The 26,163-nt window shown below is 42.0% G+C and overlaps 1 protein-coding gene across 1 annotated transcript in view; it reads right to left on the reverse strand.

The window, feature by feature from the left end:
* MAP3K15 (mitogen-activated protein kinase kinase kinase 15) overlaps window positions 1-26,163 on the reverse strand; it is a 147,409-nt gene that overhangs the window by 44,145 nt on the left and 77,101 nt on the right. Inside the window, exons 7-13 of the mRNA XM_037742818.1 lie at window positions 23,023-23,193; window positions 17,542-17,654; window positions 16,663-16,822; window positions 11,440-11,590; window positions 9,699-9,806; window positions 6,245-6,294; window positions 3,516-3,611 (exon numbers count right to left, since the gene is read on the reverse strand). Coding sequence (XP_037598746.1) covers window positions 3,516-3,611; window positions 6,245-6,294; window positions 9,699-9,806; window positions 11,440-11,590; window positions 16,663-16,822; window positions 17,542-17,654; window positions 23,023-23,193 — 849 coding nt within the window. The remainder of the gene's footprint in view (window positions 1-3,515; window positions 3,612-6,244; window positions 6,295-9,698; window positions 9,807-11,439; window positions 11,591-16,662; window positions 16,823-17,541; window positions 17,655-23,022; window positions 23,194-26,163) is intronic.

Consider the following 26,163-nt stretch of genomic DNA (forward strand, 5'->3'; position numbering starts at 1 on the left):
TCTTGAACTGCCCACTCAAGCAATCCTCCTTCCTCAGCCTCCCAAAGTGCTAGGATTAGAGGCATCAGCCACCACACCCAGCCTAGCCTAATCTTTAAATATGTTGTGACAATGATTGTCTGAGACACAATCAATTAAGATTCTCTCAAATTACATGATACAAATACTCAAACTATGAATAAAGGGTCCTTCCTCAATCTGATAAAAGTTATCTATGGAAAACCTGCTGCTATCATACTTAACAATGAAAGACTAACTTCTTAAGAACAGGAACAAAATAAGGATGTCTACTCTTACCACTTTTATTCCGTATTATGCTAGAGATTCTAGCTAGGATAATTAGGCAAGGAAAATAAAGGCATCCAGGTTGGAAAGGAAAAACTAAACCTGCATCTGCCAATGACATAATATTGTATACAGAAAATCCTAATTCAAAACCCATTAGAACTAATATGAGAGTTAAGCAAGGTTGTAAGTTACAAAATCAATATTAAAAGATCAAGTGTATTTCTATACATCATCAGTGAAACAACCCAAAAGTGAAGTTCAAAAAACAACTCCGTTTAGTATCAAAAGAATAAAACCCTTAGCTATGTATTTAACAAAATAAGTACAAAATTTGTATGCTGAAACTACAGAAATATTGTTGAAAGAAATTCAAGAAGAGCTAAGTAAAGAGAAATCCATCCTGTATTCATGGATTGGAAGCCAGAATGGTTAACATGGCAATGCTCTCCAAATTGATCTAGATATTCAACGTATTCCCTGTCAAAGTCCTAGCTGCCATTTTTGAACAGAAATTGATAAGCTGATCCTAAAATTTGTGTGGAAATGCAAGCATCCACAATAACCAAAATAATCTTGAAAAACAAGAACAAAGTTGGAGGGCTCACATTTCCTGATTTTACAACTTACTGCAAAGCTACAGTAATAGAGAAAGTATGGTGCTTACATAAGAACAGACATACAAAACAATGAAACAGAATTGAGACTCCAGAAATAAACTACATTTGTGGTCAACTGATTTCCTAAAAAGTACCAAAGACCATCCAATGACGGAAAGAACAGTCTTCAACGAATGATGCTGGGACAACCACACATCCACATGTCAAAGAATGAAGCTGGAACCCCTACCTTACACCTTATCCAAAAATGAATTCGAAATGGGTCAAAAACTTAAAAATAAAAGCTAAAACTATAAAACTCTTAGAAGAGAACATAAAAACCATAGAACACCTCAGGTTAGACAAAACCTTCTAAGACAGGAATCAAAAGCACAAATGACAAAAGAAAAGTAGGCAAGTTGAACTCTGTCCAAATTAAAAACTTTTGTGCTGCAAATGATACCATCAAGAGAGTGAAAAGACAACCTATGGGATGGGGAAAAACATTTGCAAATCACATCTGATAAGGAACTTGCATGGAGGAAAAAAAATACATAGATACATACATATATACACATATATATAACTCTTAAAACTCAATAATGAAAGGATAAATAACCCAGTTATAAATGGGCAAAGTTTGGAGATAGCTGGCAAACACCACTTTCACCAGATGATCCAAGTTAACATCACCAATACTGACACAGAGATATTTTGTCCCTTGTTATAAGGCACTGAGAAGGACACAACATCACTTCTGTGAGATTCCTGCCAAATACATAACATCAGCGTACTCATGAGGAAACGATCAACGAATCCAAGTCAAAAGATTACCCAAAATAAACTGACTGTACTCTTGGAAAGTATTAAGTGAAAAAAGACAAAAAAAAAAAGACTGATAATGAACTCTTCCAGATGAAAAGAGACTATGTGGACGTGACAACTAAATGTAACATGTGATCCTGGATTGGAACGTGAACCAGAAGAAAAACCTTTTGTTTCGCTATAAAAGACATAATTGGGACACTAAGTAAAATTTGGATAAATGTTATAGATTATAGAACTATATCTATCTTAATTTCCTCATTAGATAACTGTAATTATGTAAGTGAATATCCTTGTTTTTGCGAAATACACTTCAGTATTTAGAGGTAATGGCGCATTATGTCTACAATTTACTTTTAAACAGTTCGGGAAAAAATAACCATATGCATAGAGAGAGAATGTAAAACAAATGCGGTAAAGGGTTAACTCTGAGAAATTCTGTGTGAAACATATATGGAAATTATTTGCATTTTTTTGAAACTTTCCTATGGTTCTGAATATTCTCAAACATACAAAGTTTAATTTTTTTAATTGGGCAAAGAATTTGAATAGACATTTCTCCAGAGGTATATAAATGGCCAGCAGGCAAATGAAATGATAGTACAGTTAGTCATCAGGAAAATGCGAATCAAAACCACAATGAAATTCCGCCTTACATCCACTAGGATTATGATACTCAAAAGACTGATAATAACAGGTGTTGACAAGGACATAGAGAAATTGGAAGCCATTGCTTATTGGAAACCAATTCCCATAGCAATATACATTGCTAATGGGAAAATGGTCTGGCAGTTCCTCAAAAGGTTAAACGTAGAGTTGCTATAAGACACAGCAATTTGACTCCAAGAGAAATAAAAACATATCCTCACAAAGACTTTCATGTGAATGTTCACAGAAATAAAATTCATAACTGTTAAAAAGTGCAAACAACCCAAATGCCTATCAGCTGACAAACAGATAAACTGTGGTATAGCCACACAAAAGAATATAATTCAGCCACAAAACCAAATGAAGTACCGATACGTGTTACAAATGAAGAAACCTTAAAAAACATTACGCTAAGTGAAAAAAGCCAGTTATAAAAGACCACATACTGTATGATTCCACTTATATGAAACGGCCAGAAGAGACAAAACGATAGACACACAAAAATTAATGGTTGCCTAGGCCTAGGGTCAAGAGGGGGTGAGTTGAAGGAAGGAGGAGTAACTCTAATGAATACTAGGTTTCTTGTGGGAGTGATGAAAATATTCTAAACTTAGATTATGGTGTTGATTGGAAAACTATAAATATACTAAAAAACATTGAATGTTATGTTATGTTATTTATTTATTTTTAAATGGAGTTTCGCTCTTGTTGCCCAGGCTGGGGTGCAATGGTGCGATCTTGGCTCACTGCAACCTCTGCTTCCCAGGTTGAAATAATCCTCCTGCCTCAGCCTCTCAAGTAGCTGGGATTACAGGCATGCACCATCATGCCTGGCTAATGTTTTATTTTTAGCAGAGGCGAGGTGTCACCATGTTTGTCAGGCTGGTCTCAACTCCTAACCTCAGATGGTCCACCCTCCTCAGCCTCCCAAAGTGCTGAGATTATACGAGTGAGCCACTGCGCCCAGCCAAGTTGTATATTTTAAATGGCTGAATTGCCTGCTATGTGAATTACAGAAAATTTTAGAGTTTTTTTTTGAGATGTAAGTTAACATTTCAAGAAAGACAGCACAGCAGGTAAATATCTTTCAAAACAAAGGCGCTTTAAAAACGATTCACCATAATTAGATTGCAAATACCTGAATTAGCTATAACTCACCTACTACACTGCTCTTCGGTAGAAAAGTAGATTTGAAAGTCATCAGAATTATCATGGACATATAGAAAACAACACCGTTCATCAAACTTCGATAGGCTGTAAAATTTCAAAGCATAATGTTTATACCTAAGTTCTGATACCAATTCTACATATGTGAGACAATCTTTTCTATTTTACCAGTTTCTGAAAGATTCATTAATGTTTTAACAAACACCCCCGCAAGTCTGCCTTTTATTTCTCTATGAAATTTAAATACCAGAGAATTTATCTTACTTATATTTGAGTTTGTATTTATCAACTGACTTTAATATGAACTTACTCAATATAATTCAGTGCTAAGCAAAGCATACAGGCAAAAGAAAAGGAAATAAAATATGATCTCTGTCCTCAAGGGGCTTATAATCTCATGAAAAAGAAAGGCAAGGTATTTGTGAAATAATTTATTGTGGTATTAAGGGAATTTCTAAACTCAGAAAATATCAGGACACAGTATTTGTGGCCACACAAGGGAAATGGAAATAAACACGGCATTGTAGCTCAAGAAAGGCCTTGAAGTGTTATCTGGTCCCTCTCCCCACACTGTCTGTACCTGACTCTACAGCTCATCCAACAAGCGATATTCAGCTTGCCTGGACACAGCCAGTGACAGTAGAAAATATGCTAGAAGAAGACTTTTTTCTTTTTTCTTTTTTTGAGACAGAGTCTTGCTTTGTCACCTAGGCTGGAGTGCAGTGGCACAATCTCCGCTCACTGCAACCTCTGCCTCCCGGGTTCAAGCGATTCTCCTGTCTCAGCCTCCTGAGTAGCTGGGACTACAGGCATGCGCCACGATGCCTGGCTGATTTTTGTATTTTTTGTAGAGTTGGGGTTTCGCCATGTTGGTCAGGCTGGTCTCAAACTCCTGACCTCAAGTGATCCGCCTGCCTCGGCCTCCCAAAGTGCTGGGATTACACGCATGAGCCACTGTGCCTGGCGACAATTTTTAAAAATGTATTTCTTAGTAATTAAGTTGTGTTAGAGCATGTAGTCAAGAATGTTCTGTTTGTGCCTCCTCATAGAGATACCTCTAGGTGCCATTTCAATCAACAGTGGGGATTTACAAAGGGCCTGGAGGTGTATCAGCCATGCCCCACCCCTCCCTGGGACTGATGTGACCTGAAGCATATGCTTTGCGCATTCCAGCGGCTCTCCAACTAACTGTGGTAGTTGCTTTACAGATTGATTTTCAAAACCTGCTCTCTTATCATCTAGTTCTAATTCTTTTTGAATCTCCCCTGCACTCTTGGTGTTCCAACTCAGTATTTGTCATGCAATCTATGACATAAAGCACAGTCTAGGGCAGTTTGGATCTCAGGAAGAGAGAACTTAGAAGGGGTGAGATAAAGTGGCTTCAGTTGTGTGAAGAGCCAATTATGGAAGAGAATGTAGTCTTCGTCTCCGTAATACCACCTGGCAGAATGAGGGCCACCGCAGAGGCTCTGGCTCCGTGTGGGTGAAGAACTCTCTAACATACTATCTACTTGCAGCTTTTCTGTCACTGGCTATGTCCAGGCAAGCTGAATATTTTTTGTTGGACAAGCTGTAGAGTCATGTAGAGACACTGGGTGGAGATGGACCAGCCAACATTTCAAGGCTTTTCTTGAGCTACAACGCCATGTGTATTTCCATTTCTCTTGTGTGGCCACAAATTTTCCAAGTCTAGAAATTCCCTTAATACCACAATAAATTATTTCACAAATACCTTGCCTCTTTTTCATGAGATTATAAACTCCTTGAGGGCAGAGATCATATTTTATTCCCTTTTCTGTTGCTTTGTGTATGCTTTGCTTAGCGTATTTCAAATTGCCTTGTATTTCCTGGGCAGTACCATCCCAATGCACTATTCTCTACTTAAATTATTTCCCTCCTTTTAAGTGATGTTGACAGCATTCTAATTTCAATACTGATGTGTCCGGGACAGTACCACACTGTGTCTGGAAGTAACTGAGGATTCATTCAGTGCCTGAGATAGCCTCAGAATCGGAGAAAGGAATGTTCTAGTCCAAGCCCTTTATTTGATAAAAATAGTGAAAAAACTGAGACTTAAAGAAATTGAGTGACTTTCCCAATGTCACACAGCAGAGAGAGACTAGAATTCACATCTACTTCAGAGCCAGTCTCACCCTCGAATGAGCTGGCAGGGTGACAAGTGCAGCCGAGATGTATTAGCCCTGCTTGGGTAAGGCCACATGGCTCAGGCCCAAATGGTCACCACTCATGATCCAAAATGCAAGAGCTGCGCCTCTCCTCAGAATACACCACCTCATACCCTCCCTGAAAACAATCTCCCGGCTCCATTACTCTGTTCACAAGACCCTAATCCAAGTGTTGCTACCAACTATCTTCTGGCTTCACTTCTCAGAGTTGCTGAGCACTGGAACATCTTTGGCTCAAAAAAGATACATCTTCTCTTTCTGCAGATTACTTTAAAAAAAATTGACACAAGTGTGTTTAGTCTTGCTGAGTATGAGCAAAGCTACCCTTTTATAACAACCCAAGAAGCTCTTACTAGGAGCACACTAGTATTAATAACTACCTCAGACAGGGCAACAAAACAGAAGAGAGTTCGTTTTGGATCCCATTAAAAATAGGAACATTCTATATTATGAGTAAGTGGAAGCATTAAAGTGCATAAAACATTATCATCATTTGCATTAGAACAGTAACTCCATTTTCTCCTGTGTTCTTACCTTATTCCCTTTATGGAAGAGGCTGTAAAATTCCATTCATGCATTTGTTTCTGTAAGTTATCAAAGACAGAAATTAATAGTTTGAGTTTTTCTAAGAAAGGATTTTGTTTTGCTCTATTCTATGGTCAATCATTTCTGCTATTTTACCTGCAGTAGTGATTTTTTTAGGGGTTAGAGCAATATACCTTGCAAACCTTGAAACACCAGAAACATTTTCTTATGTATTACAAAAATTTGTATCCCTAAAACAGTTTAAATGATGTAAATTTGAAATAATCTAAGGTTCAAATAGATACAATAAGCACAGAATAAGCACACAGTGAGTGGCTTTTCATCTTCTGTCAACATAGCAGGCAAACTCTAAAACAAGCATGGGAACAGCCCACCTAAGTTGAGTGACTTGCAAAAATGTTGGGAGAAGCAAGGCTATGGCAGACACCTTTCAGCACTCATCAATCTTCCTTTTCTCCCTGAACACAGAGCTGAACTACATTTCCTAGGCTCCCTTGCAGCTAGGGAGCTATACAATGGAGTTTGACCAATGAGATGTGAGCAGGAATGCTGTGCATCACCTGCAGGCCTGGGTCATAAACTCCACAGCAATCCTCTATTTCCTCTTTTCCCATCCATTGCAAGATGTAATATCCCCCCACTGCCACCCTCTGCAACCTGGATACAACATGTGGCATAAACTTTTATCATGTTAAGATATTGAGATTTGGGGGCTATTTGTTTTAGAAGCTAGCCTACCATGACTAATAGAAAAAACTGGGATTTCAAGCAGCACCAAGATGCACTTACAAACGAAAACCAACTCTGTCCCCTCCTTCACTACCATTAAACTTTGCACAAAGCTAAGCCTCAGAAGGAACATCTGAAACTCCAGTTTCAAAAATCCATAGGCAATAAAATCAATACATCACAACCACAGAAAATAATTTTAAGTAGGAAAATCCATTTGGGCCAGGTGTGGTGGCTCACACCTGTAATCCTAGCACTTTGGGAGGCTGAGGCGAGCAGATCACTTGAGGTCAGGAGTTCAAGACCAGCCTGGCCAACATGGTGAAACACCATCTGAACTAAAAATACAAAAATTAGCTGGGTGTGGTAGCATACACCTATAATCCCAACTGCTCTCGAGGCTGAGGTGGCAGAATCAGTTGAACCCAGGGGGTGGAGTTTGCAGTGAGTCAAGATCACGCCACTGTCCTCTAGCCAGGGTGATAGAGTGAGAGACTGTCTAAAAAAAAAAAAAAAAAATCCATTTGGTTGGCCTGAGGAATATCACAAGTGACCCACTAAGCCACCCAGGGAAAAAAAAGTATGAGAGCCACGTGACTGAGCATGACTCAAGAGAACGGCCATGAGCAGGCACATGATTAGTTTCTTGCCATCCTGGAGCAATGACAACAGGAACAGACTGGGAAGATGGTTCCTGACAGGAAAAGTTCTGGTCATACGTGTTGATCAAGCACCTCCCCTGTGCTAGGCAAAGTACTAATACTGAAGACACAGCAGAGAACCACAAAGTCCCTGCCCTTATGGGCCTTATATGTGAGTGAAGAGAGATGGACGACAGATTAAATAGTAAAATCATGGCATGAGGGAGGATGAAAAGTGAAGACAAAGCAATAAAGCATTAAGATACAGCAGCAGGTCACATTGTTCAGCAGGATGTGGAGGGCAGGTGTCGCTGTTGACTTCTGAACAGAAAGCTAAAGCAGGGGAAAGAGGGAGCCACACAGACGTCTGGGGGAAGAGTTCCAGGAAGACGGAAAAGCAAGCGCAAAGGCCCTGAGGCAGGAGTACACTTGGCATGTCTGGGGACCAACAAAAAGCAAATATGGCTGCAGTGAAGTAAGTGGGGTGGGAGTGAAAGAGGAGGTTGGAGAGCTCATGAGGGCAAATCACGCAGAGCCTCTAGGCCACCCTCAGGACTTCCGCCTTTGCTGTGCGTGAGACGGGAGGCCATTGGAGACTTCTCAAAAGAGGGTATGAGAATACGAAAGCCATCAAATCACATCCAACTGCACAGAAAGGCTGAGTGTATTTCAGAGGAGACATGAGTCCAAAGTCATGCAGAGAGGATAGTGGTGGGCAGCAGGAGTCTGTCTCTGGATTCAGGCACAGAAATGGGAACCGGGGCAGACTCAAGTCTTGTCTGACCCACAGCCACTTGCAGGAGGCTGCACATATACAGAAAGCTTAACCACATGAGTGTCCAAAGTATTCCCCGACGGCAGGTCTACTCCAGGGTGCTTTAGAGAATTTCTTGATTTGGGAGAAACATTTATTAGTTAAGTACACAACACAGACACCCCTCCCCCCGCTGCTTTTATTTTATGTCATAATCAATGACACTTGTTCCGGAGTGGGTAACCGTTCTGTAGCTCCTACGGCTACAAACATATAGAAGTCACGTGTGGGCATTCTTAGGATGATCTTCTGGGCAGGATACAGGCATTGGTAGCTGAGAGACATTCCGTGGAAGGAATGAAAGGGTGGTTAAAGAAGACTTTGCAAAAGCTAGGACTTGGAGAACTGGAAGAAGGAATTCCCAAAAGAAACAAGGATGGAAATAAAAGGGTAGACAGGAGCTCCCACAGGGACAGCTGAGGGGCTGGTAAGAGGATAGTTTGACTGGCACTGATGGTTGGAGAGAAAGAGGAAGTGGGGGCAGGATTGCAGAGGGAGGGACTTGAACACTTAGTAAAAGAGTTTGAGTTTTATCTGGAAAGCCACAGGATCCTGTAGTGGTTGAGGGGTATCAGAAAGGCAGTATAGATGCTTCTAAAAATATATTACTATTTTATTTTTCTAGAGACAGGGTCTCACTGTTGCCCAGGCTTGAGTGCAGTGATGCAATCGCAGTTCACTGTGGCCTCGACCTTCCAGGCTCAAGCGAACCTCCTCCATCTCAGTCTCCCAAGTAGCTGGGACTACAGGTGTGCACCACCATGCCCAGTTAATTTTTTAAATTTATTTTTTTGTAGAGACAGGGTTTTGCTGGGTCACCCATGCTGGTTGTGAACTTCTGGGCTCAAGCAATCAGCCTGCTTTGGCCTCGCAAAGTGTTGGGACTACATGTGTGAGCCAACACACCAGCCTATATCCCCTACCCACTTCCCTATGGTTTAACTATTAAAAAAACCCAAAAACCTGTATTTGTTTTAATGTTTTTACACACACACACACACACACACACACACACACTCCCACACCCCAACACCTCACCACATGCCCACATACACACATGCCCACACACATGTATGTATGCATACACACACGTACAATGGAAAAACCTACTTTTTCTCATCTGTGATCATACTCTCTCGTATGTTCTCATAATTCAGAAGTTCAACGTGGGTGCCTTTTCCTTCAAATACTACCATCTAGATTATCCTATTTGAAAATCCAATATTTGATTCAATTGCTTGCAATTTTTCCTCCTTACCATTTCTGTGGGTGAGACATGCCATAAAGAAACCGTTCTCTCCTCGGCTTCATTGTTTATGGAAACGTAAGAAGGCTGGTACACTTTGGTTGGCTCTATCACCAGAACCTGAAACAAGAACAGATGCCTGTTAACGTGCATGGGTAGACATGGTGTACCCTGACCAGTGAGGAGGCGAGGAGGTCCATTCTCAATAAATCCTAACTGAGGGCTAAGCACAGTGGCTCACGCCTGTAATCCCAGCACTTTGGGAGGCTGAGATCGGAGGATCACTTGAGCCCACGAGTTCAAGGGCAACATATCAAGACGCCATCTCTTGAAAAAAAAAAGATGCAAGGAGATAAAAAAGGAGGTGATGGCCCATCAGTAAGGTGTTGTTTTCTTAAGAGAGAAGAGGGGAGAGAGGGGGAAAAGGGTGAGAAGGAGGAGAGTGGGGACAGAAAGGGCAGGGAGAAAGGGAGCTAGAAGGAGGAGAAGGGAGTAAGAAGGGGGGGAAGAAAGAGAAAAGGGGAAAAAAGAGGGAAGAAGGCAGCAAAAGGAAGAAAGTGGGGAGAGAAAGAGGAAGGCACTTTGGGATGCCAAGGTGGGCAGATCACTTGAGGTCAGGAGTTCAAGACCAGCCTGTCTCTACTAAAAATACAAAAATTAGCCAGGTGTGGTCATTTACACTTGTAATCCCAGCTACCCAGGAGGCTGAGGTGGGAGAATCGCCTGAACCCAGGTGGCAGAGGATGCAGTGAGCCACGATCACACCACTGCAAGAGACTCTGTCTTGGAAAAAAAAATTAACAAATAAAAGGAGGGGAAGAGAAAAAGGAGGAGTGAGATAGGGAGGCAGAGAGGGAATAAATCTCCAAAACAAATAAAGCAACTTATTTAAGATCACTAAACCTGGTTAGAGATGACACGGTGTCTGCTCCGTTATTTTTCTGTACCTTTCAGTAGGTTTGAAATATTCATAACTAAAAGAAGATTTTAAAATGTATTATTAACTGGCAAAAAATTACCATAATCATTTCAAACAATCTTTTATGAGATGCTTAATGAAATTCTTGCAAATGGCATGGGCATGTTCACAAACTCTCAAAGCATAAATATGGAACACAATTATCTGAAGTTCCATTTCCAAAACACTCACATATTTCACTCATGACTCTAAGATGGTCATAACATTAAAGCAAAACTCAATGAAAAGCTGAAAGCAATTTTGTCTTTTTGATAAAGTTTTAAATATTAATTAGTGGCCTTAGAGGCAAACCAAAGCTTAACAGGAAACCATGCTGAATTCCAAGTTTCCACTCATGATGCCATATTGTTTTAAAGGAAGGTTTGTCCACTTGGGTACTAGTGACATTTTGGGCTGGGTAATTCTTTATTGGAGGGGCTGTCCTGTGCACTGTGGGATGTTCAACAGCATCCTGGTCTCTACCCACCAGATGCCAGTAGCGCCATGTTCTTCCCAAGTCATGACCACCAAAAATGTCTCTGGACATTGCCAGATGTAACTTGGGGGGACAAAATTGCTTTTGATTGAGAATGACGATTATAGAGGATATGGCTAACTATCTACCAGTGAGTTGATCTGTCACTTGCTGATTTCACAGAAGACTGATGTTTATCCCAACATTTTAAATTACTCAAAGGTTTTCTTCAGCTCAGAGTATTCAGTAATTAAATAGCACCAATTCTTAGTTTTTTTTCCTAACCTTAAAACAAAATAAATAAATTTAGCACATCTTACCGGAAATCTGAGTGCATTAGTGACTTTGTTTGTTGCCTCAAAAATTATATCTAACCAGAAGTTCAGCTGCTCTTGCCTGGGCGAGTGTTCAATATTAGGTTTCTTGAAGCGCCGAATTAATAACACGTTCTGAACTAATGATCGCAGGTACCTGGAAAAATCATGAACAGCAATATATTGGATTCCTAAGGAAATTGAATTGAATTCAACTCCCTTTAAAAGAAGCTTTCCAAAAGCTTTTATTCTCTTAAATTCATATTATGTCATGAGTGCTTCATAAATGATTGCTCAGCACCCACAAAACTAATTAAGAAAACCCAAGCAGTAGATAAAGTAAGTCCATCCAACAAAATGACATAACGTGGCTTTTCACCAGCATGGGCTAAACCTCAATTTGGGTGCCTACTGTCTAAAATATGGAGATTGGAAAGCATGTGATAACTGTTTTACATAACAAGGGCAAGCACAGCTGACTCTCGAATGACAAACGTATGAGTCGTGCAGGTGTACTTTTACATTTTTCCCCCAATAAATACATTGGAAAATGTTCTGGAGATTTGCGACAATTTGAAAAACTTTGCAGACGAACTGTGTAGCCTAGAAATATCAAAAAAAATCAAAAAGTTAGGTATGCCATGAATGCATAAAATATATGTGGATACTGGTCTATTTCATCATTTTCTACCCAAAATATCTACAAATCTCTTATAGAAAGTTAAAATGTACCAAAACTGACACACACAAACACTTACGGACTGTATATGGCACCATTCCCAGTCAAGAGAATATAAACAAATGTAAAGAGGTGGTATTAAATCAAGACTGCATAAAATTAACTGTAGTGCATACTGTGCTACTGTAAAAATTTCGTAGCCACCTCCTGTTGCTATTGTGGTGAGCTCGTGTTGTATCTGCTTAAAACTCCACCATGTGGTGGGGTGTGGTGGCTCATGCCTGTAATCCCAGCACTTTGGGAGGCCAAGGTGGGCAGATCACCTGAGATCGGGAGTTCAAGACCAGCCTGGCCAACATGGCAAAACCCTGTCTCTACTAAAAGTACAAAAATTAGCTGGGTGCAGTGGCAGGCATCTACAGTCTCAACTTGGGAGGCTGAGGCAGGAGGATTGCTTGAAGCTGGGAGGTAGAGGTTGCAGTATGCTGAGATCGCCCCACTGCACTCCAGCCTGGGTGACAGAGCAAGGCTCCATCTAAAACACAAAAACAAACAAAAAAAACTCCACTGTGTGAAACTGATCATTTTTGCATGAGTAGTTCACCTCTCCAGTAAACTGCAGATCACAGTAAAAAGTGATCACTCACGGTTCTCACGCATTCTTCACTGTATTTAGTGTAATACCATAAACCTTGAATAATAATACCATAGGACGCATAAAGAGTGCCACTAGTGATACTGGAAACACTCCCAAGAAGCAGAGAAAAGTCATGACAGTACCAGAAAAAGTTGAATTGCTTGTTATGTACTGCAGATTAAGTTCTGCAGTTACGGCTGCTGCCATTTCAACATAAATGAATCCAGCCTAAAAATCATTGGAAAAATAGAAAAGGAAATCCATGCATCATGTCAGCGGTTGTGAAAACACTGCACGTTTTGCAAAATATAAAATACAAAATATGGCTTATGTTATTAGTCAGGCTTCCAGTCAACAGTAGGCTATAGGCTATTAGTAGTTAAGCTTTCGGTGAATTTTCAACTGAGCCCCTAACCCCCACATTGTTCAAGGGTCAGCTGTAGTTCAAAGATCAAAGCTATTACAAGATGACAAAATTTCAATCTCATTATCTTTTTAATTAAACATGTTATTTTGAGGTAATTTTAGATTTACATGAAGTTCTAAGAAACAATATAGAGAGAACCCGTGTATCTTTGACAGGTTTACTCCAATGGTAACATCTTGGAAAACTATAGTACAATATCACAACCAGATGTTGTCAGTGATACAAGGCAAGAGAGACAAAGTTCCATATCCCCACAGGGACCCCCCGCGTTGCCTTCCCATAGTCATGCCTACCTCCCTCCCATGCAAACCCCCGCCCTAACTCCTGGCAATCACGAGGCAAACTCATTGTCTTTCATGTTTTTAAAAAATTAGAATCTGACCAGGTAGATTTTGATGTTATGACATCTTGACTCTGACCATATCTTTGCTCTTTTCAGGCAAATTCAACTTTTTGGAATATAGTTGCCAGGTAGTAGTGATCACATCCTCTTTGGTACTAAATGGATTGGTTCCACTGAAAGCATCATAGTATTATTTTGCTATTTGAGGATAAAAGGTGGAGCTCTCAGCCAGGCGTGGTGGCTCACGCCTGTAATCCAAGCACTTTGGAGGCCAACACGGGCAGATCACCTGAGGTCAGGAGTTCAAGACCAGCCTGACCAATACAGTGAAACCCCATCTTGATAAAAAGTAAATAATTTTTTTGTTTTGTTTTTAAAAAAGAAATAAATAGAAGAAAAAAGAAAAAGAAAAAAGAAAGCTGGAGCTCTCCTGGGAAGATAGACTAGCTAGACTCCAACCGACTTGCTTGGGTACTCAGCAGGCCTGGGTTGTCCAAACTCTACACATTCAAAAGAAAGATCTGGCCCTGGACTGGCTATTGGGAGATCACCTCTAAGTCCTTGGGATATACTGCCAGCTAAGGACGTCTCTGTTTATCTGGGGCCTTGGGCCAGCCAGATAGTTGATGCTAACTAACAATATGATTAATAGTTGGGGCCCTGGGCAACATTGTATCAGTTTGACCTCTGGAGAGGTTGGAGCTAAGGTATTAATATCAGCCGCATGAGGACTCCATGCCCATGTGACCCATCCCCAATAAAAACCCTGGAAGTTAAGGCTCAGTGAGCTTCCCTGGTTGGCAAGACTTCACGCATGTTGTCACACATTGTTGCTGGGAGAATTAGGCACTGTCCATATGACTCCACTGGGAAAGGACTACTGGAAGCTTGTACCTGGTCTCCCCCGGATTCTGCCCTATGTACCTTTCTGCCTTTGCTGATTTTAATCAGTATCCTTTCATTGTAATAAACCATAACTGAGAGTTTAACAGCTTTTCCGAGTTCTGAGTCCTTACAGCAAATCATGAACCTGAGAAGGGTCTTGGGAACCCCTAACAACAGGTAATAACACTGCAAGGCCTATAAGTCAGCCGAGGTGCTGATGTAATGGGAATGTATCCAACCCTGGGGTCTCCACTCCCTGAAGTTGGCTCCATCTGGCCCAGATACCAGCACTGCACTTTAAGATTAGGACTTTTCAAACAGCAGCCGCTCCAGGACGGCTGGAGGCCCAGCCTAGCTCTGTGTTCTCTCAGCCTCAGATAACTTTCTAGAGGTTTGCATGCCAAATTTAAGTTCCCTCAGATTGGGAATAAATGGGGTCAAACTAGATATGACTGAAGAGATTCCTACCCGTGGTAATCCAGACTGACCTGCTGAACTAGGATGTAAGAGATGGCTAATGAAAACAAATTGTTAAAAATATGCTTTTTTAAGTTATGTAAATAATACATATGCATTTAAGGAAAATCAGAAAACAAAGGCAAAAAAAAAAAACTCCATATAGGCTGGGCACAGTGGCTCACGCCTGTAATCCCAGCACTTTGGGAGGCCGAGGTGGGCGGATCACAAGGTCAAGAGATCCAGATCATCCTGGCCAACATGGTGAAACCCCGTCTCTACTAAAAAATACAAAAATTAGCTGGGTGTGGTGGCATGTGCCTGCAGTCCCAGCTGAGGTGGAAGGATTGCTTGAACCTGGGAGGCACAGAGGTTGCAGTGAGCCAAGATCATGCCATTGCACTCCAGCCTGGCACCTGGTGACAGAGCAAGACTCTGTCTCAAAAAAAAAATAAATAAAAAATAAAAAAACCCCAAAAAACTCCTTATAAGGCTATCTCCCTATCTCCCTGAGATAACCACTGTCAATATTCTGAAGAAAATAATTCAACATTTATTGATTATAGCAAACATCTATTGAGCATTTATTATGAGACTACACCAATCAGTAAGATAACCACAGTTCTAACAGAGCTTCATGTCTACAGGGAAATCCGATACTGCCCAGCCCTCCCAGGCCTTTCCCTACGAGTCATACAAGTCACACACCAAGCATATACTTTTAATTAAAACAAGAATCAGATAGAACAGTGGTTCTCAAAGTGTGGTCATCAGAGCAGCAGTCGCAGCTTGTAATTTCTAAGTGCAAATTCTCAGGCTCCACCCCGGACCTACTGAGCCAGAAATCCTGAGAGTGAGCCCAGCAACCTGTGTTTCATTTCTTTATTTCACCTATTTATTTTTGAGACAGGGTCTCACTGTGTCACCCAGGCTGGATTGCAGTGGTGCGATCACAGCTCTCTGCAGACTTGACCTCCTGGGCTCAAGCGATCCTCCCACCTCTTCCCGAGTAGCTGGAACCACAGGGGTGCGCCACGATGCCTGGCTATTTTTGTTGCTGTTGTTGTTGCTGTTGTAGACACAGGATCTCACTCTGTTACCCAGACTGGTCTCAAGCTACTGGGCTCAAGCAGTCCTCCCACCTCAGCCTCCCAGAGTGCTGGGATTACAGGTATAAGCCACTACGCCCAGCCTGTGTTTTAATCAACATAGGTTGATTCTGACACACAATAAAATTTGAGAACCACTGATACAGTAAAACCTACCCAGGAACTGGCTGTTCTTATTCTACAACAAACCACAAACATACTTTCACATCTCCAAGGATTCTTTCCTGCACGTTTAAATGGCCGTATAAGGCTGTTGCTGGGCCACTGTTTTATTTACCATACCTTATTATTGTTCTTTTAGTTCCAGTTTTCATTTGTGATAAACATTTTCTTGGTGTCCTTTTTCACCTTATTATATGCTTTCTCACAAAATGCATAATACATACTAGTAAGCAAGAGTGTTTTTGTCTTGAGGACCTAGACAACCTGAAGCAATTAACAGGATATAAAGTCTAATCTCGAGTTTGGAGCAGGCAGGGATATATTCCGCGTGGTCTGTCTTTCCCTCCCTTCACATAAAAGGGAATTCTCAGAGCAGTTGGGTCTGTGCTAACTTTGCTTTAATGAAAAGTCAGAAGGAGAAACATAGTGATTATTACTGTTTTTGCATTTCCACGTTTTTTCCCTGGGGAAGACATTTAAGAACAAGGTCATATATTGAGACGATGATGACAACACACAGACGCAACTCACCAGACTGGAGGCTTCAGTTTGAACAACCTCTCTGCTGCCTGGACAGCTTTCCCGACATCACTGGCCAGCATGCTGACGGTGAAGAACTGACCCACATCCCAGTAATTGTTCATTTTCTCCAAGCTCCCTTTTCTTCCCAACAAACTGTTCAGCCGGACACCTTAAGAATTTGTATTTTAGATAGTCAGAAAAATCTTTCTTAGTTTCTGTCATATTGAGGATAAGCAGGCATTTTGTTTTGGCTGCTGTCTCAGGCGTGCTATTGGAAAAGTAACTGATTGCTCCTTTTGAAATATAATGCTAGTAGGTCAGGCATGGTGGCTCACGCCTGCAATCCCAGCACCTTGGGAGGCTGAGGCAGGTGGATCACTTGAGGTCAAGAGTTCGAGACCAGCCTGGCCAACATGGTGAAGTCCCATCTCTACTAAAAATACNATATGTGACATTTCTGCCCTTAGATGCCTTGATAAATTCCCTTTAAAGATGTGTGCACTGGCTGAGCACAGTGGCTCTTGCCTGTAATCCCAGCAGTTTGGGAGGCTGAGGCGGGCGGATCATGAGGTTAGGAGTTCGAGACCAGCCTGAGCAACATGGTGAAACCCCGTCTCTACTAAAAATATAAAAAATAGCTGGGTGTGGTGACGAGCACCTGTAATCCTAGCTACTCAAGAGGCTGAGGCAGGAGAATTGCTTGAACCTGGGAGGTGGAGGTTGCAGTGAGCCGAGATCACGCCACTACACTCCAGCCTAAGTAACAGAGCGAGACTATCTCAAAAAAAATAATAATAATAATAGAAATATAATGATATAATGGTAGTTATTTGAACATAATTTTTAATGCCAAACTTGTATAATATCTGCAATAATAAACAGCTTTACCTATTTTCCTTAGTTCCAAGGAAGTTTCAAATTGTTGTCCAGCAACTATCAGCAAAACTGCAAGGTTAATTCCCGAATAGAGAGATGACTGGAGTTCAAACCCTTTGCGATACCTACAATCACAGAACCACCAAAGTCTTATTACAACGAAAAATGTGTAAATAATTGTATAAACCAACATTCTAGTGAAAAGTTTTATTTCTTCAATTTGTTGTTGCCCATTCCCCTTACCTCCCACCACCTTTACAAACAGCCACATGCAGCTCTCTAGTGCTTTAAAAATGTCATAATATGCCAGCCATGGTGGCTCATGCCTGTAATCCCAGTACTTTGGGAGGTCGAGGCAGATGGATCACTTGAGGCCAGGAGTTCAAGACCAGCCTGGCGAATATGGTGAAACCCCATCTCTAAAAAAAAGAAATGCAAAAATTAGCTGGGTGTGGTGGTATGTGCCTGTAATCCTAGCTATTCAGGAGGCCGAGGCAGGAGACTCTCTTGAACCCGGGACGAAGAAGCTGCAGTGAGTCAAGGTCGTGCCACTGCACTCCAGCATGGGTGACAGAACAAGACTCTGTCTCAAAAAAAAAAAAAGTTATAATAGCAACACAGTAACTTACACTAGGGAGTTTTAATTGTTTTTGTTCATAAGATGTTTATCATAAAAGCCTCAATGATTATATAAAATAGGGAAATCATTATGACATACATGAAATTTAAAATCAATTCTAATCCTACTCCCAAAAGATAACCATGATTTGATGTCCAAAGTGCATTGGTATAATAATCATAGCTCACTGCAGCCTTGAACTCCTGGACCTAAGCGATCCTTCCACCTCAGCCTTCCAAGCAACTAGGACTACAGGTATGTGCCATCATGCCCAATTAATTTTTTTTTTCATTTTTTTAGAGACAGGGTCTCACTCCGTCACCCAGGCTGGAATGCAGTGGCATGATCACAACTACAGCCTTGAACCCCTGGGCTCAAGTGATCCTCCCACCTCGGCCTCCCGAGTAGCTAGGATTACAGGCGTGAGCCACTGTGCCCACCTAAACCTTGTTTCTAAAGTTGGATTCCAATTATGCATTGAGTATTTTTTATTACATCGAAATGGCATCAATGGTAGGCCATTTCTCTGCAAGTTGTTTGTTTGCTTTGAACAATATGGAGTTGTTTTTTCATGCATGAAGCAGTATTGCCAAAATCCTGGATCCCAAATAACTACAGAAGCAGTGGCACAAAGTGAGGCCAGCGATAGGGATCTATTATATCCGGATAAGGAACAGGATACAAAATTGGGAATCCTATTTTTATACCAAAAGATTAACAGTGCCATTTTCACTCTCTTTATTCTTTTCTACATAAAAGGTTTATTTCTGTTCTACGAACAAGTATGAAAATTATAGGCAGGAAAAAAGAAATTAATGAAGTAATGACACAAATGTCTTTAAGTGGCACAGTTTATACCAAAGACTTGCTAGTAGTAATTTTGTCACTCATGTGACAGCAAGAGAATTCAACAACCACAAAATATAAATTCTTGAAAGGAGAAGTTATCACTGAAGTCAGTTAAAATATGGCTTTATCAGCCGGGCACGGTGGCTCATGCCTGTAATCCCAGTACTTTGGGAGGCCGAAGCGAGTGAATCACGAGGTCAGGAGATCAAGACTATCCTGGCTAACATGGTGAAACCCTGTCTCTACTAAAATACAAAAAATTAGCTGGGCATGGCACCGGGCATCTATAGTCTCAACTACTCAGGAGGCTGAGGCAGGGGAATTGCTTGAACCCAGGCGGCCGACATTGCAGTGAGCTGAGATTGCACTCCTGCATTCCAGCTGGGTGACAGAGCAAGATTCCATCTCAAAAAATATACATGTGGCTTTATCAATTCTGAGGCATAATACAAATACCCTCAGACAGACCAGAGGACACTGAGAAAATCCTTCCTACCTTAGTCAACAAAATTTAACCTTTTTTTTTTTCCTGTATGTTTTGGGAATTTTTAATTCCATATCCTTCTGCATTTGACTGTTTTATTTTCTTTTACTATGAAAAGTTATACCGAGAAGGGGGCAGAGAGGGTGGCTTCTCAGAAGTCAAACAGGCCCAACTTAGGGACAGAGAAGATCTGAAGTCCAGGCAGGACTGTAGTCCCAGGGTCGCCACTAACCAGCCCTGTGATCGTGGACCAGCCCCTACCTCCCCAAGCCATACGCTCCATGTCTGCACTGGAGGGTCTGGGTTAGATGATACCCAAGATAGATCTTATCTGCAGCCACCACACCCTGAGCAGAAGACGAAGCTTCATTTGCTCCTGCACCCACCCCCACTACCTTCTGAAGCTGGTGGAGAAAAACTCCTAGGACTTACTTAAAGGAGCCAAAGGCAGTGATATTTTGACGTGGGAGTTGAATTCCCAACCACTATAGTGGGAACACAGCTTTCTGTTTTGGCTTTACCAAACATTAACTTCCCTACATCACCCTGAGTGAATCCTCTCAACCACACAGTGCATTAGGAAGTACCGGGAATTTAAAAAAAGAAAATAAGGTCATTATGTTCCAAGAACTTACACTCTGGTGAAAGGGAATAAGAGCTACACATAATTAGTGACAATAGAAGCAAGAATGTGGTAAGTATCTTAAAATCACACAAATCCAAGTCTAGGGGAACTCACAGAAGACATATAGGGTCATTTCACCTCGAGACTTGAGATATGGCATACAGATAAAGAGAAATGAGCCTGGGCGTGGTGGCTCATGCCTGTAATCCCAGCATTTTGGGAGGTCGAGGTGGGCAGATTGCCTGAGGTCAGGAGTTCAAGACCAGTCTGGCCAACATGGTGAGACCCCATCTCTATTAAAAATACAAAAAAATTAGCCAGGCGTGGTGGCATGCACCCGTAATCCCAGCTACTCAGGAGGCTGAGGCAGAGGAATTGCTTGAACCAGGGAGGTGGAAGTTGCAGTGAGCTGAGACTGTGCCACTGCACTCCAGCCTGGTGACAGAGAGAGACTCCATCAGAGAGAGGGAGAGGGAGAGGGAGAGGGAGGGAGGGAGGGAGGGAGGGAGAGAGAGAGAGAGAGAGAGAGAGAAATGAAACAGCAGTGATTTGGAAAGAGAACCCCCAGCGTAGAAAACAGCAGGAACAGAGACAAGAGTTTGGAAAACTCCTTAGGAACTTCAGTTTAGTTGGACACACACCAGATAGTGAAAAACAGGGCTAGAGGCAGATTGGAGAAAGTGTTCAGGACACGTAGAATGGTGATCTGAGAGTCTGAATTTTTATATAATAGGGATCAGGGAGCCATGGTGGGTTCTTGAGCTTTAGGAAGAGTAGGCTGTAAATCTGTGATGGAGAGACTGAACAGACAGCAAGCAGGGGGTCTACTTGGGTACTGTGAGAACATTCCTGGCAAGAAAGAAAAAAAAAATGCACTGACTGGGGAAAGGGTTGGCAAGCAGTGAAAGAAACCTCGCAGAAGGGCTGGAAATGGGGCCCGACTGGACAGGAGGTAATTAAGTGAAAGGAATAGAACAACACTGACTGAAAGTTTACAGCTAGGAGGGTAGAGAATAGTAGGAAGAAAGCAAGACATTGGAAGCCATACCTTGTGGAGAAGAGGAAATGACTTCAGCCTTCAAAATGTTGAGTCTGAAATACCAGCATCATCTTGAGGTAGATCAGGTGGGCAAAGGGGGGACATGTAAGGCCATCACTTAGGATGTTGGGCTGGAGAGCTCCAGCTAAGGGTCCCTAGGTGTGAGAGTGGCTGGGATTGCCAGAGAAGTAAGTGCGGATGGAGAGAAGGTGGGGAGGACGGAGCCTCCTGTGTGTATGAAAGGAAGAGAGAGAGAGAAGGAGCAGTTAGAATTGAATGAAAGCAGAACCTCAACACCAAGAGCTCTTCTGATGGAAATGAACAACGTGAGCCTGTGGGTTCCACCTTCAGAATATACCCTGCATCCAACTTCTCAACACTTTTGTCCCCACCACCTGGACTCAAGCCACCACCAGGTCTCCCCTGAATTACTGCTAGATTCTCCTAACCATTCCCTGCTTCTGTCCTTGTCCCTGTGATAGACTGTTTATGGTCACAAATTCCTCCCATTGCAATATGTATGCACCTTTGCAATGTAACTGCTCTTCCTCCGATCCAGAGGTGAGGCATATTTCTCCACCCTTTTGAATTTGGGCAAGCCATGTGATTTGCTTTGATCAATAGCATGTGGCAACAGTAACCAGGTGTGAGTTCCTGAGCCTAAGCCTCCAAAGGCTTTGCAGCTCCCTTGCTCACTCTCTTAGAGAGTTCTGCATACCATGTAAGAAAGCTGGTCTACCAGGATTAGAACCACATGAGGGAGAACTGAGGCACACTATCAGTAGCCAACACCAGCTGCCAAATGTGTATGGGGTCATTTGGATCTTCCAGCCATACCTGACCCTACAGCTGACTTCAATTTTAGAAGTGAGCCCAGGTGAAACCAGCAGAACTGCCTGGCAAAGCCACAGAATCATGAAAAATCATAAATCATTGCTGTTCAAAGCTGCTAAGTTTTGGAGTTGTTTGTTATGCAGCAAGTGATAGCTGATACACTCCCTAAAATATATTATTTGCCTAACAGTGAATACTCCTGTTGAAATGCATGTCCAATCTTGTCACTCCTCTGCTCAGAGCCCTCCATTTGATGTGCCTTCTCACTCAGAGCAAGAAGGTCACGGCCCCTTCCTGTTTCATGTTGCTCTCCACCCACCCTTAGCTTACTGCTCACCATCCTAGAGTGTGCCTGGCATGCTTCATCCTCAGAGTCTCTGCCCTTGCTGTTCCCTCTGCCAAGAACACCTTGTCCAATTACCTGTGAAGCTCACTCCCTTATCACTTTGGCATCTTTAGACACCTTCACTGACCACCCTATTTAAAATTGTAGACTACCCCTCTGAGCCCTCCTTTATCCCCTTCCCTGCTTGACCTTTCCCCACAGCCCTCACATGACATCCTACATGTGTCACTTTCTTTGACTTCCCTCACCAGCAATGTAAGGCCCCCAAGGGCAGATTCATGTCTGTTGTGTCTGTACCCCACTACCTAGAAAAGTTTCTGGCACACAGTAAGCCATCACTGAACATGGTTAAATAAATGAATGAATATCAAATGAATGAACAGATCACTGGGAAGATGATTCCCTGCTGGTGGTGGACAAGGTTCTGGAAGCAGGAGCTGGGAGAGAGTGTGCTGGGCCTCTTTCTTGGCCCATAAACAAGTGTACTTGTGGGAAGAGTGTGACCAGTAGAATTCCTGTTTCTCATAGTTTTCTCTCGAAAAAGGGAATCTGGAAATTCCCAGACCACATTTACTACAAATGTTTGCTCACTGCCAGCAGACAGACATGTACATAGGGAAGAGATGCACATGCTTAGCCTATGAGATTCTGTTTCTTGAACAGATGCATGTGCTGGTAACTCGGGCTGCGGGTTTACCACTCAATGGCGCTGTCTCGGCTGGTGTCATCTTTGCAGTCTGAATCCAAGAAGATGTCCTTGTAGATCCTCCCACACAGGCAGAACATGTCAGGGCCCGGGTGATCACAGCTCTGCAGAACCTGGAGCATGATCTGCAAAGCCTTCTCATGGTCACCTGTGCTGTTTCTCCTAAAAGACAGATGTTATAAGGTCACATATGTCTGAATCAAAACACTGAAATAGTGGCTGGGTGCAGTGGCTCACACCTGTAATCCCAGCACTTTGGGAGGCCGAGGAGGGTGGATCATTTGAGGTCAGGAGTTTGAGACCAGCCTGGCCAACATGGTGAAACCCCGTCTCTACTAAAAATATAAAATTAGCTGGGTGGTAGTGGTGTGCGCCTATAATCCCAGCTACTTGGGAAGCTGAGGCAGGAGACTTGCTTGAGCCTAGGAGGTAGAGGTTGCAGTGAGCCAAGATGGTGTCACTGCACTCCAGTCTGGGCAACAGAGTGAAACCCTGTTTAAAAAAAAAAAAGAAAGCAGAATATATATGCATTCATTCTGCTGAAAGACTAGGTGCAAGGATGCTGTACTTTAGCAGAAAAATTAATTCTAAATAATTTTTCATTTTCCAATGTAGTCACCTCTTAAGATCCACACCAGTAAATCTTATACAATTATACTCAGTCCCTACTTGATCCTATCTCAACAAGTAAATCATAAGGAAATGAAAAAATAAGCAAAGGGGAAACCTGTATGATAAGACTTGAGTCATGTCAACTAAATGCAATGTACAGACTTTGTCTGGATTGTAATTCAAACAAACCCACCAAAAATATATATATATATATATGAGGCTGGGTGCAGTGGCTCACACCTGTAATCTCAGCACTTTGGGAGGCCAAGGCGGGTAGACCACTTGAGGTCAGGAGTTCCAGACCGGCCTGGCCAACATGGTAAAACCCTGTCTCTACAAAAATACAAAAATTAGCCAGGCGTGGTGTCACACACCAATGGTCCCACATACTAGGGAGGCTGAGGCAGGAGAATCACTTAAGCCCAGGAGGCGGAGGTTGCAGTGAGCTGAGATCGTGCCACTCTGCACTCCAGCCTGGGCAACAGAGTGAGACCCCCATCTCAAAAAAAAAAAAAGAGAGAGAGAGAGACAATTGGGAAAATTTGAGTCCTGACACTGAGAAATCGTTAATTTTTCGGTATAATGTAAAACCTGAAGACTGTTCATTTTTAGGTATTATAATGTAATCATGGCTGTTTTATAAGTGTTCTTAAATTTTAAAGATACACACTGAAATATCTGGGGATAAAATGGTATGTCTTTGCTTCATAATAAGTCCAGCACTGGGCTATAAAGAAGTGGGTAGAGGCAAAGGGGAAACAAAATTGGCCATACAATGATAATTATTGAAGTGGATACGGGGTAGACGGGGTTTATTATCGTGATGGTTAATTTTATGTTTCAGCTTGACTGGGCTAAGGAAGGCCAGACAGCTAGTAAAACACTATTTCTGGGTATGTCTGTGACGGGGTTTCTGGATGAGATTAGCATCTGAATCAACAGTCTGAGTAAAGACCACCACCCTCACCACCCTCACCAATGTAGGTGGCATCATACAATCCACTGAGGGACCAAGAGAACAGAAAGAAAGATCAAGGAAGAGTGCATTCTCTTTTTTTGAACTGAGAAATTCATCGTCTCCTGGCCCTGGACATCAGCATTTTGGTCTCTTGGGCCTTCAGACTTCAGGACTTACCCCAGCAGCACCCCTGGTTCTCAGGCCTTTGGACTCAGACCAAATCACAGCACAAGCATTCCTGGTTCCCCAGCTTGCATGGCACTTGCCAGCCTCTAGAATCACCTGAGCCAATTCTCCTAATCCATCTCTTCCTCTAGTTCTCCATACATCCTATTGGTTTGCTCCTCTGGAGAACCTTGCCTAGGACAATTATACTAGTCCCTACTTTTAAATCTATTTGTGATTTTACATAATAAAAACAAAAACATAAAAGGTATCCATCCTGACCTAACGATTCCACTTCTAGAATCTATAATATGTACATCTTTTTTCAAGAATTTTTTGAACAAAGACGTTTATTATGGCACTGCCTGTAAGGAACTGGAGATGACTCAGATGTCCATTAATGGAAGAACAGCAAAATATATTTGCAACGACCAGACTACAGAATAACGTAATCATTATAAAGGGGCAGATCCACATGTAATTACACAGAGGAACATCCGTAATAGTAACATTTCATGGAAAAAACCTGCTGAACTAAGTGAAAAGCATGACTACATTGTTTGAAATAAACAGTATTCACATATGTTTATGCACATAGACAAAAGTCTGTAAGGATACATATTAAAATGTTCAGAAAATCACTGCTGGGATTTATACAAGGTGGTCCTAGGTATATATTATTAATAACTATTCTAATAAATAATTCTTTTTAATTTTTTGGTGATTTTACAATAGGCTGTTTTTATTTTTGGAGATGGAGTCTTGCTCCATTGCCCAGCCTGGAGTGCAGTGGCACGATCTCGGCTCACTGCAACCTCCGCATCCAAGGTTCAAGAGATTCTCCCACCTCAGCCTCCCAAGTAGCTGGGATTGCAGATGCATGCCCCACACTCGGCTAATTTTTGAATTTTTTGGTTTTTTGTTTTTTTTTTTTGAGAAACAGGGTTTCACCATGTTGGCCAGGCTGGTCTCAAACTTGCAACCTCAGGTGATCCGCCTGCCTCCCAAAGTGCTGGGATTATAGGCGTGAGCTGCCATGCCTGGCCACAACAGGCTCCTTTTGTGTTTTCTTTCCTGAGGACATGCACCTCAAAAACTACTGCAATATCCAAGATGTCAAATTAGTACCTAAAACAGCCAGTCTCTCTCAACTGGGGTTCCATGACAGGATTAATCCCTGGAAAAAATTATTTGATTATTTGAGTGACTATGTTTTCAGTGCTCCCAACGATGGTATGTAGCCAGCCTCACTGGATGCAGAAGAGAAATTCAATCATTTCATACAATGGATACCAGCAGGCATTAGAGCTTAGTTCTCTTGTGGAACCCAACCTGGTTTGAAAAGGGCTAATCTAGACACTTGGCGACCTTCTGGAAACCTGTAATAATTAAGCCTG

This window comes from Cebus imitator, unplaced genomic scaffold, assembly GCF_001604975.1.
Source record: "Cebus imitator isolate Cc_AM_T3 unplaced genomic scaffold, Cebus_imitator-1.0 Scaffold128, whole genome shotgun sequence".
Taxonomy (NCBI): domain Eukaryota; kingdom Metazoa; phylum Chordata; class Mammalia; order Primates; family Cebidae; genus Cebus; species Cebus imitator.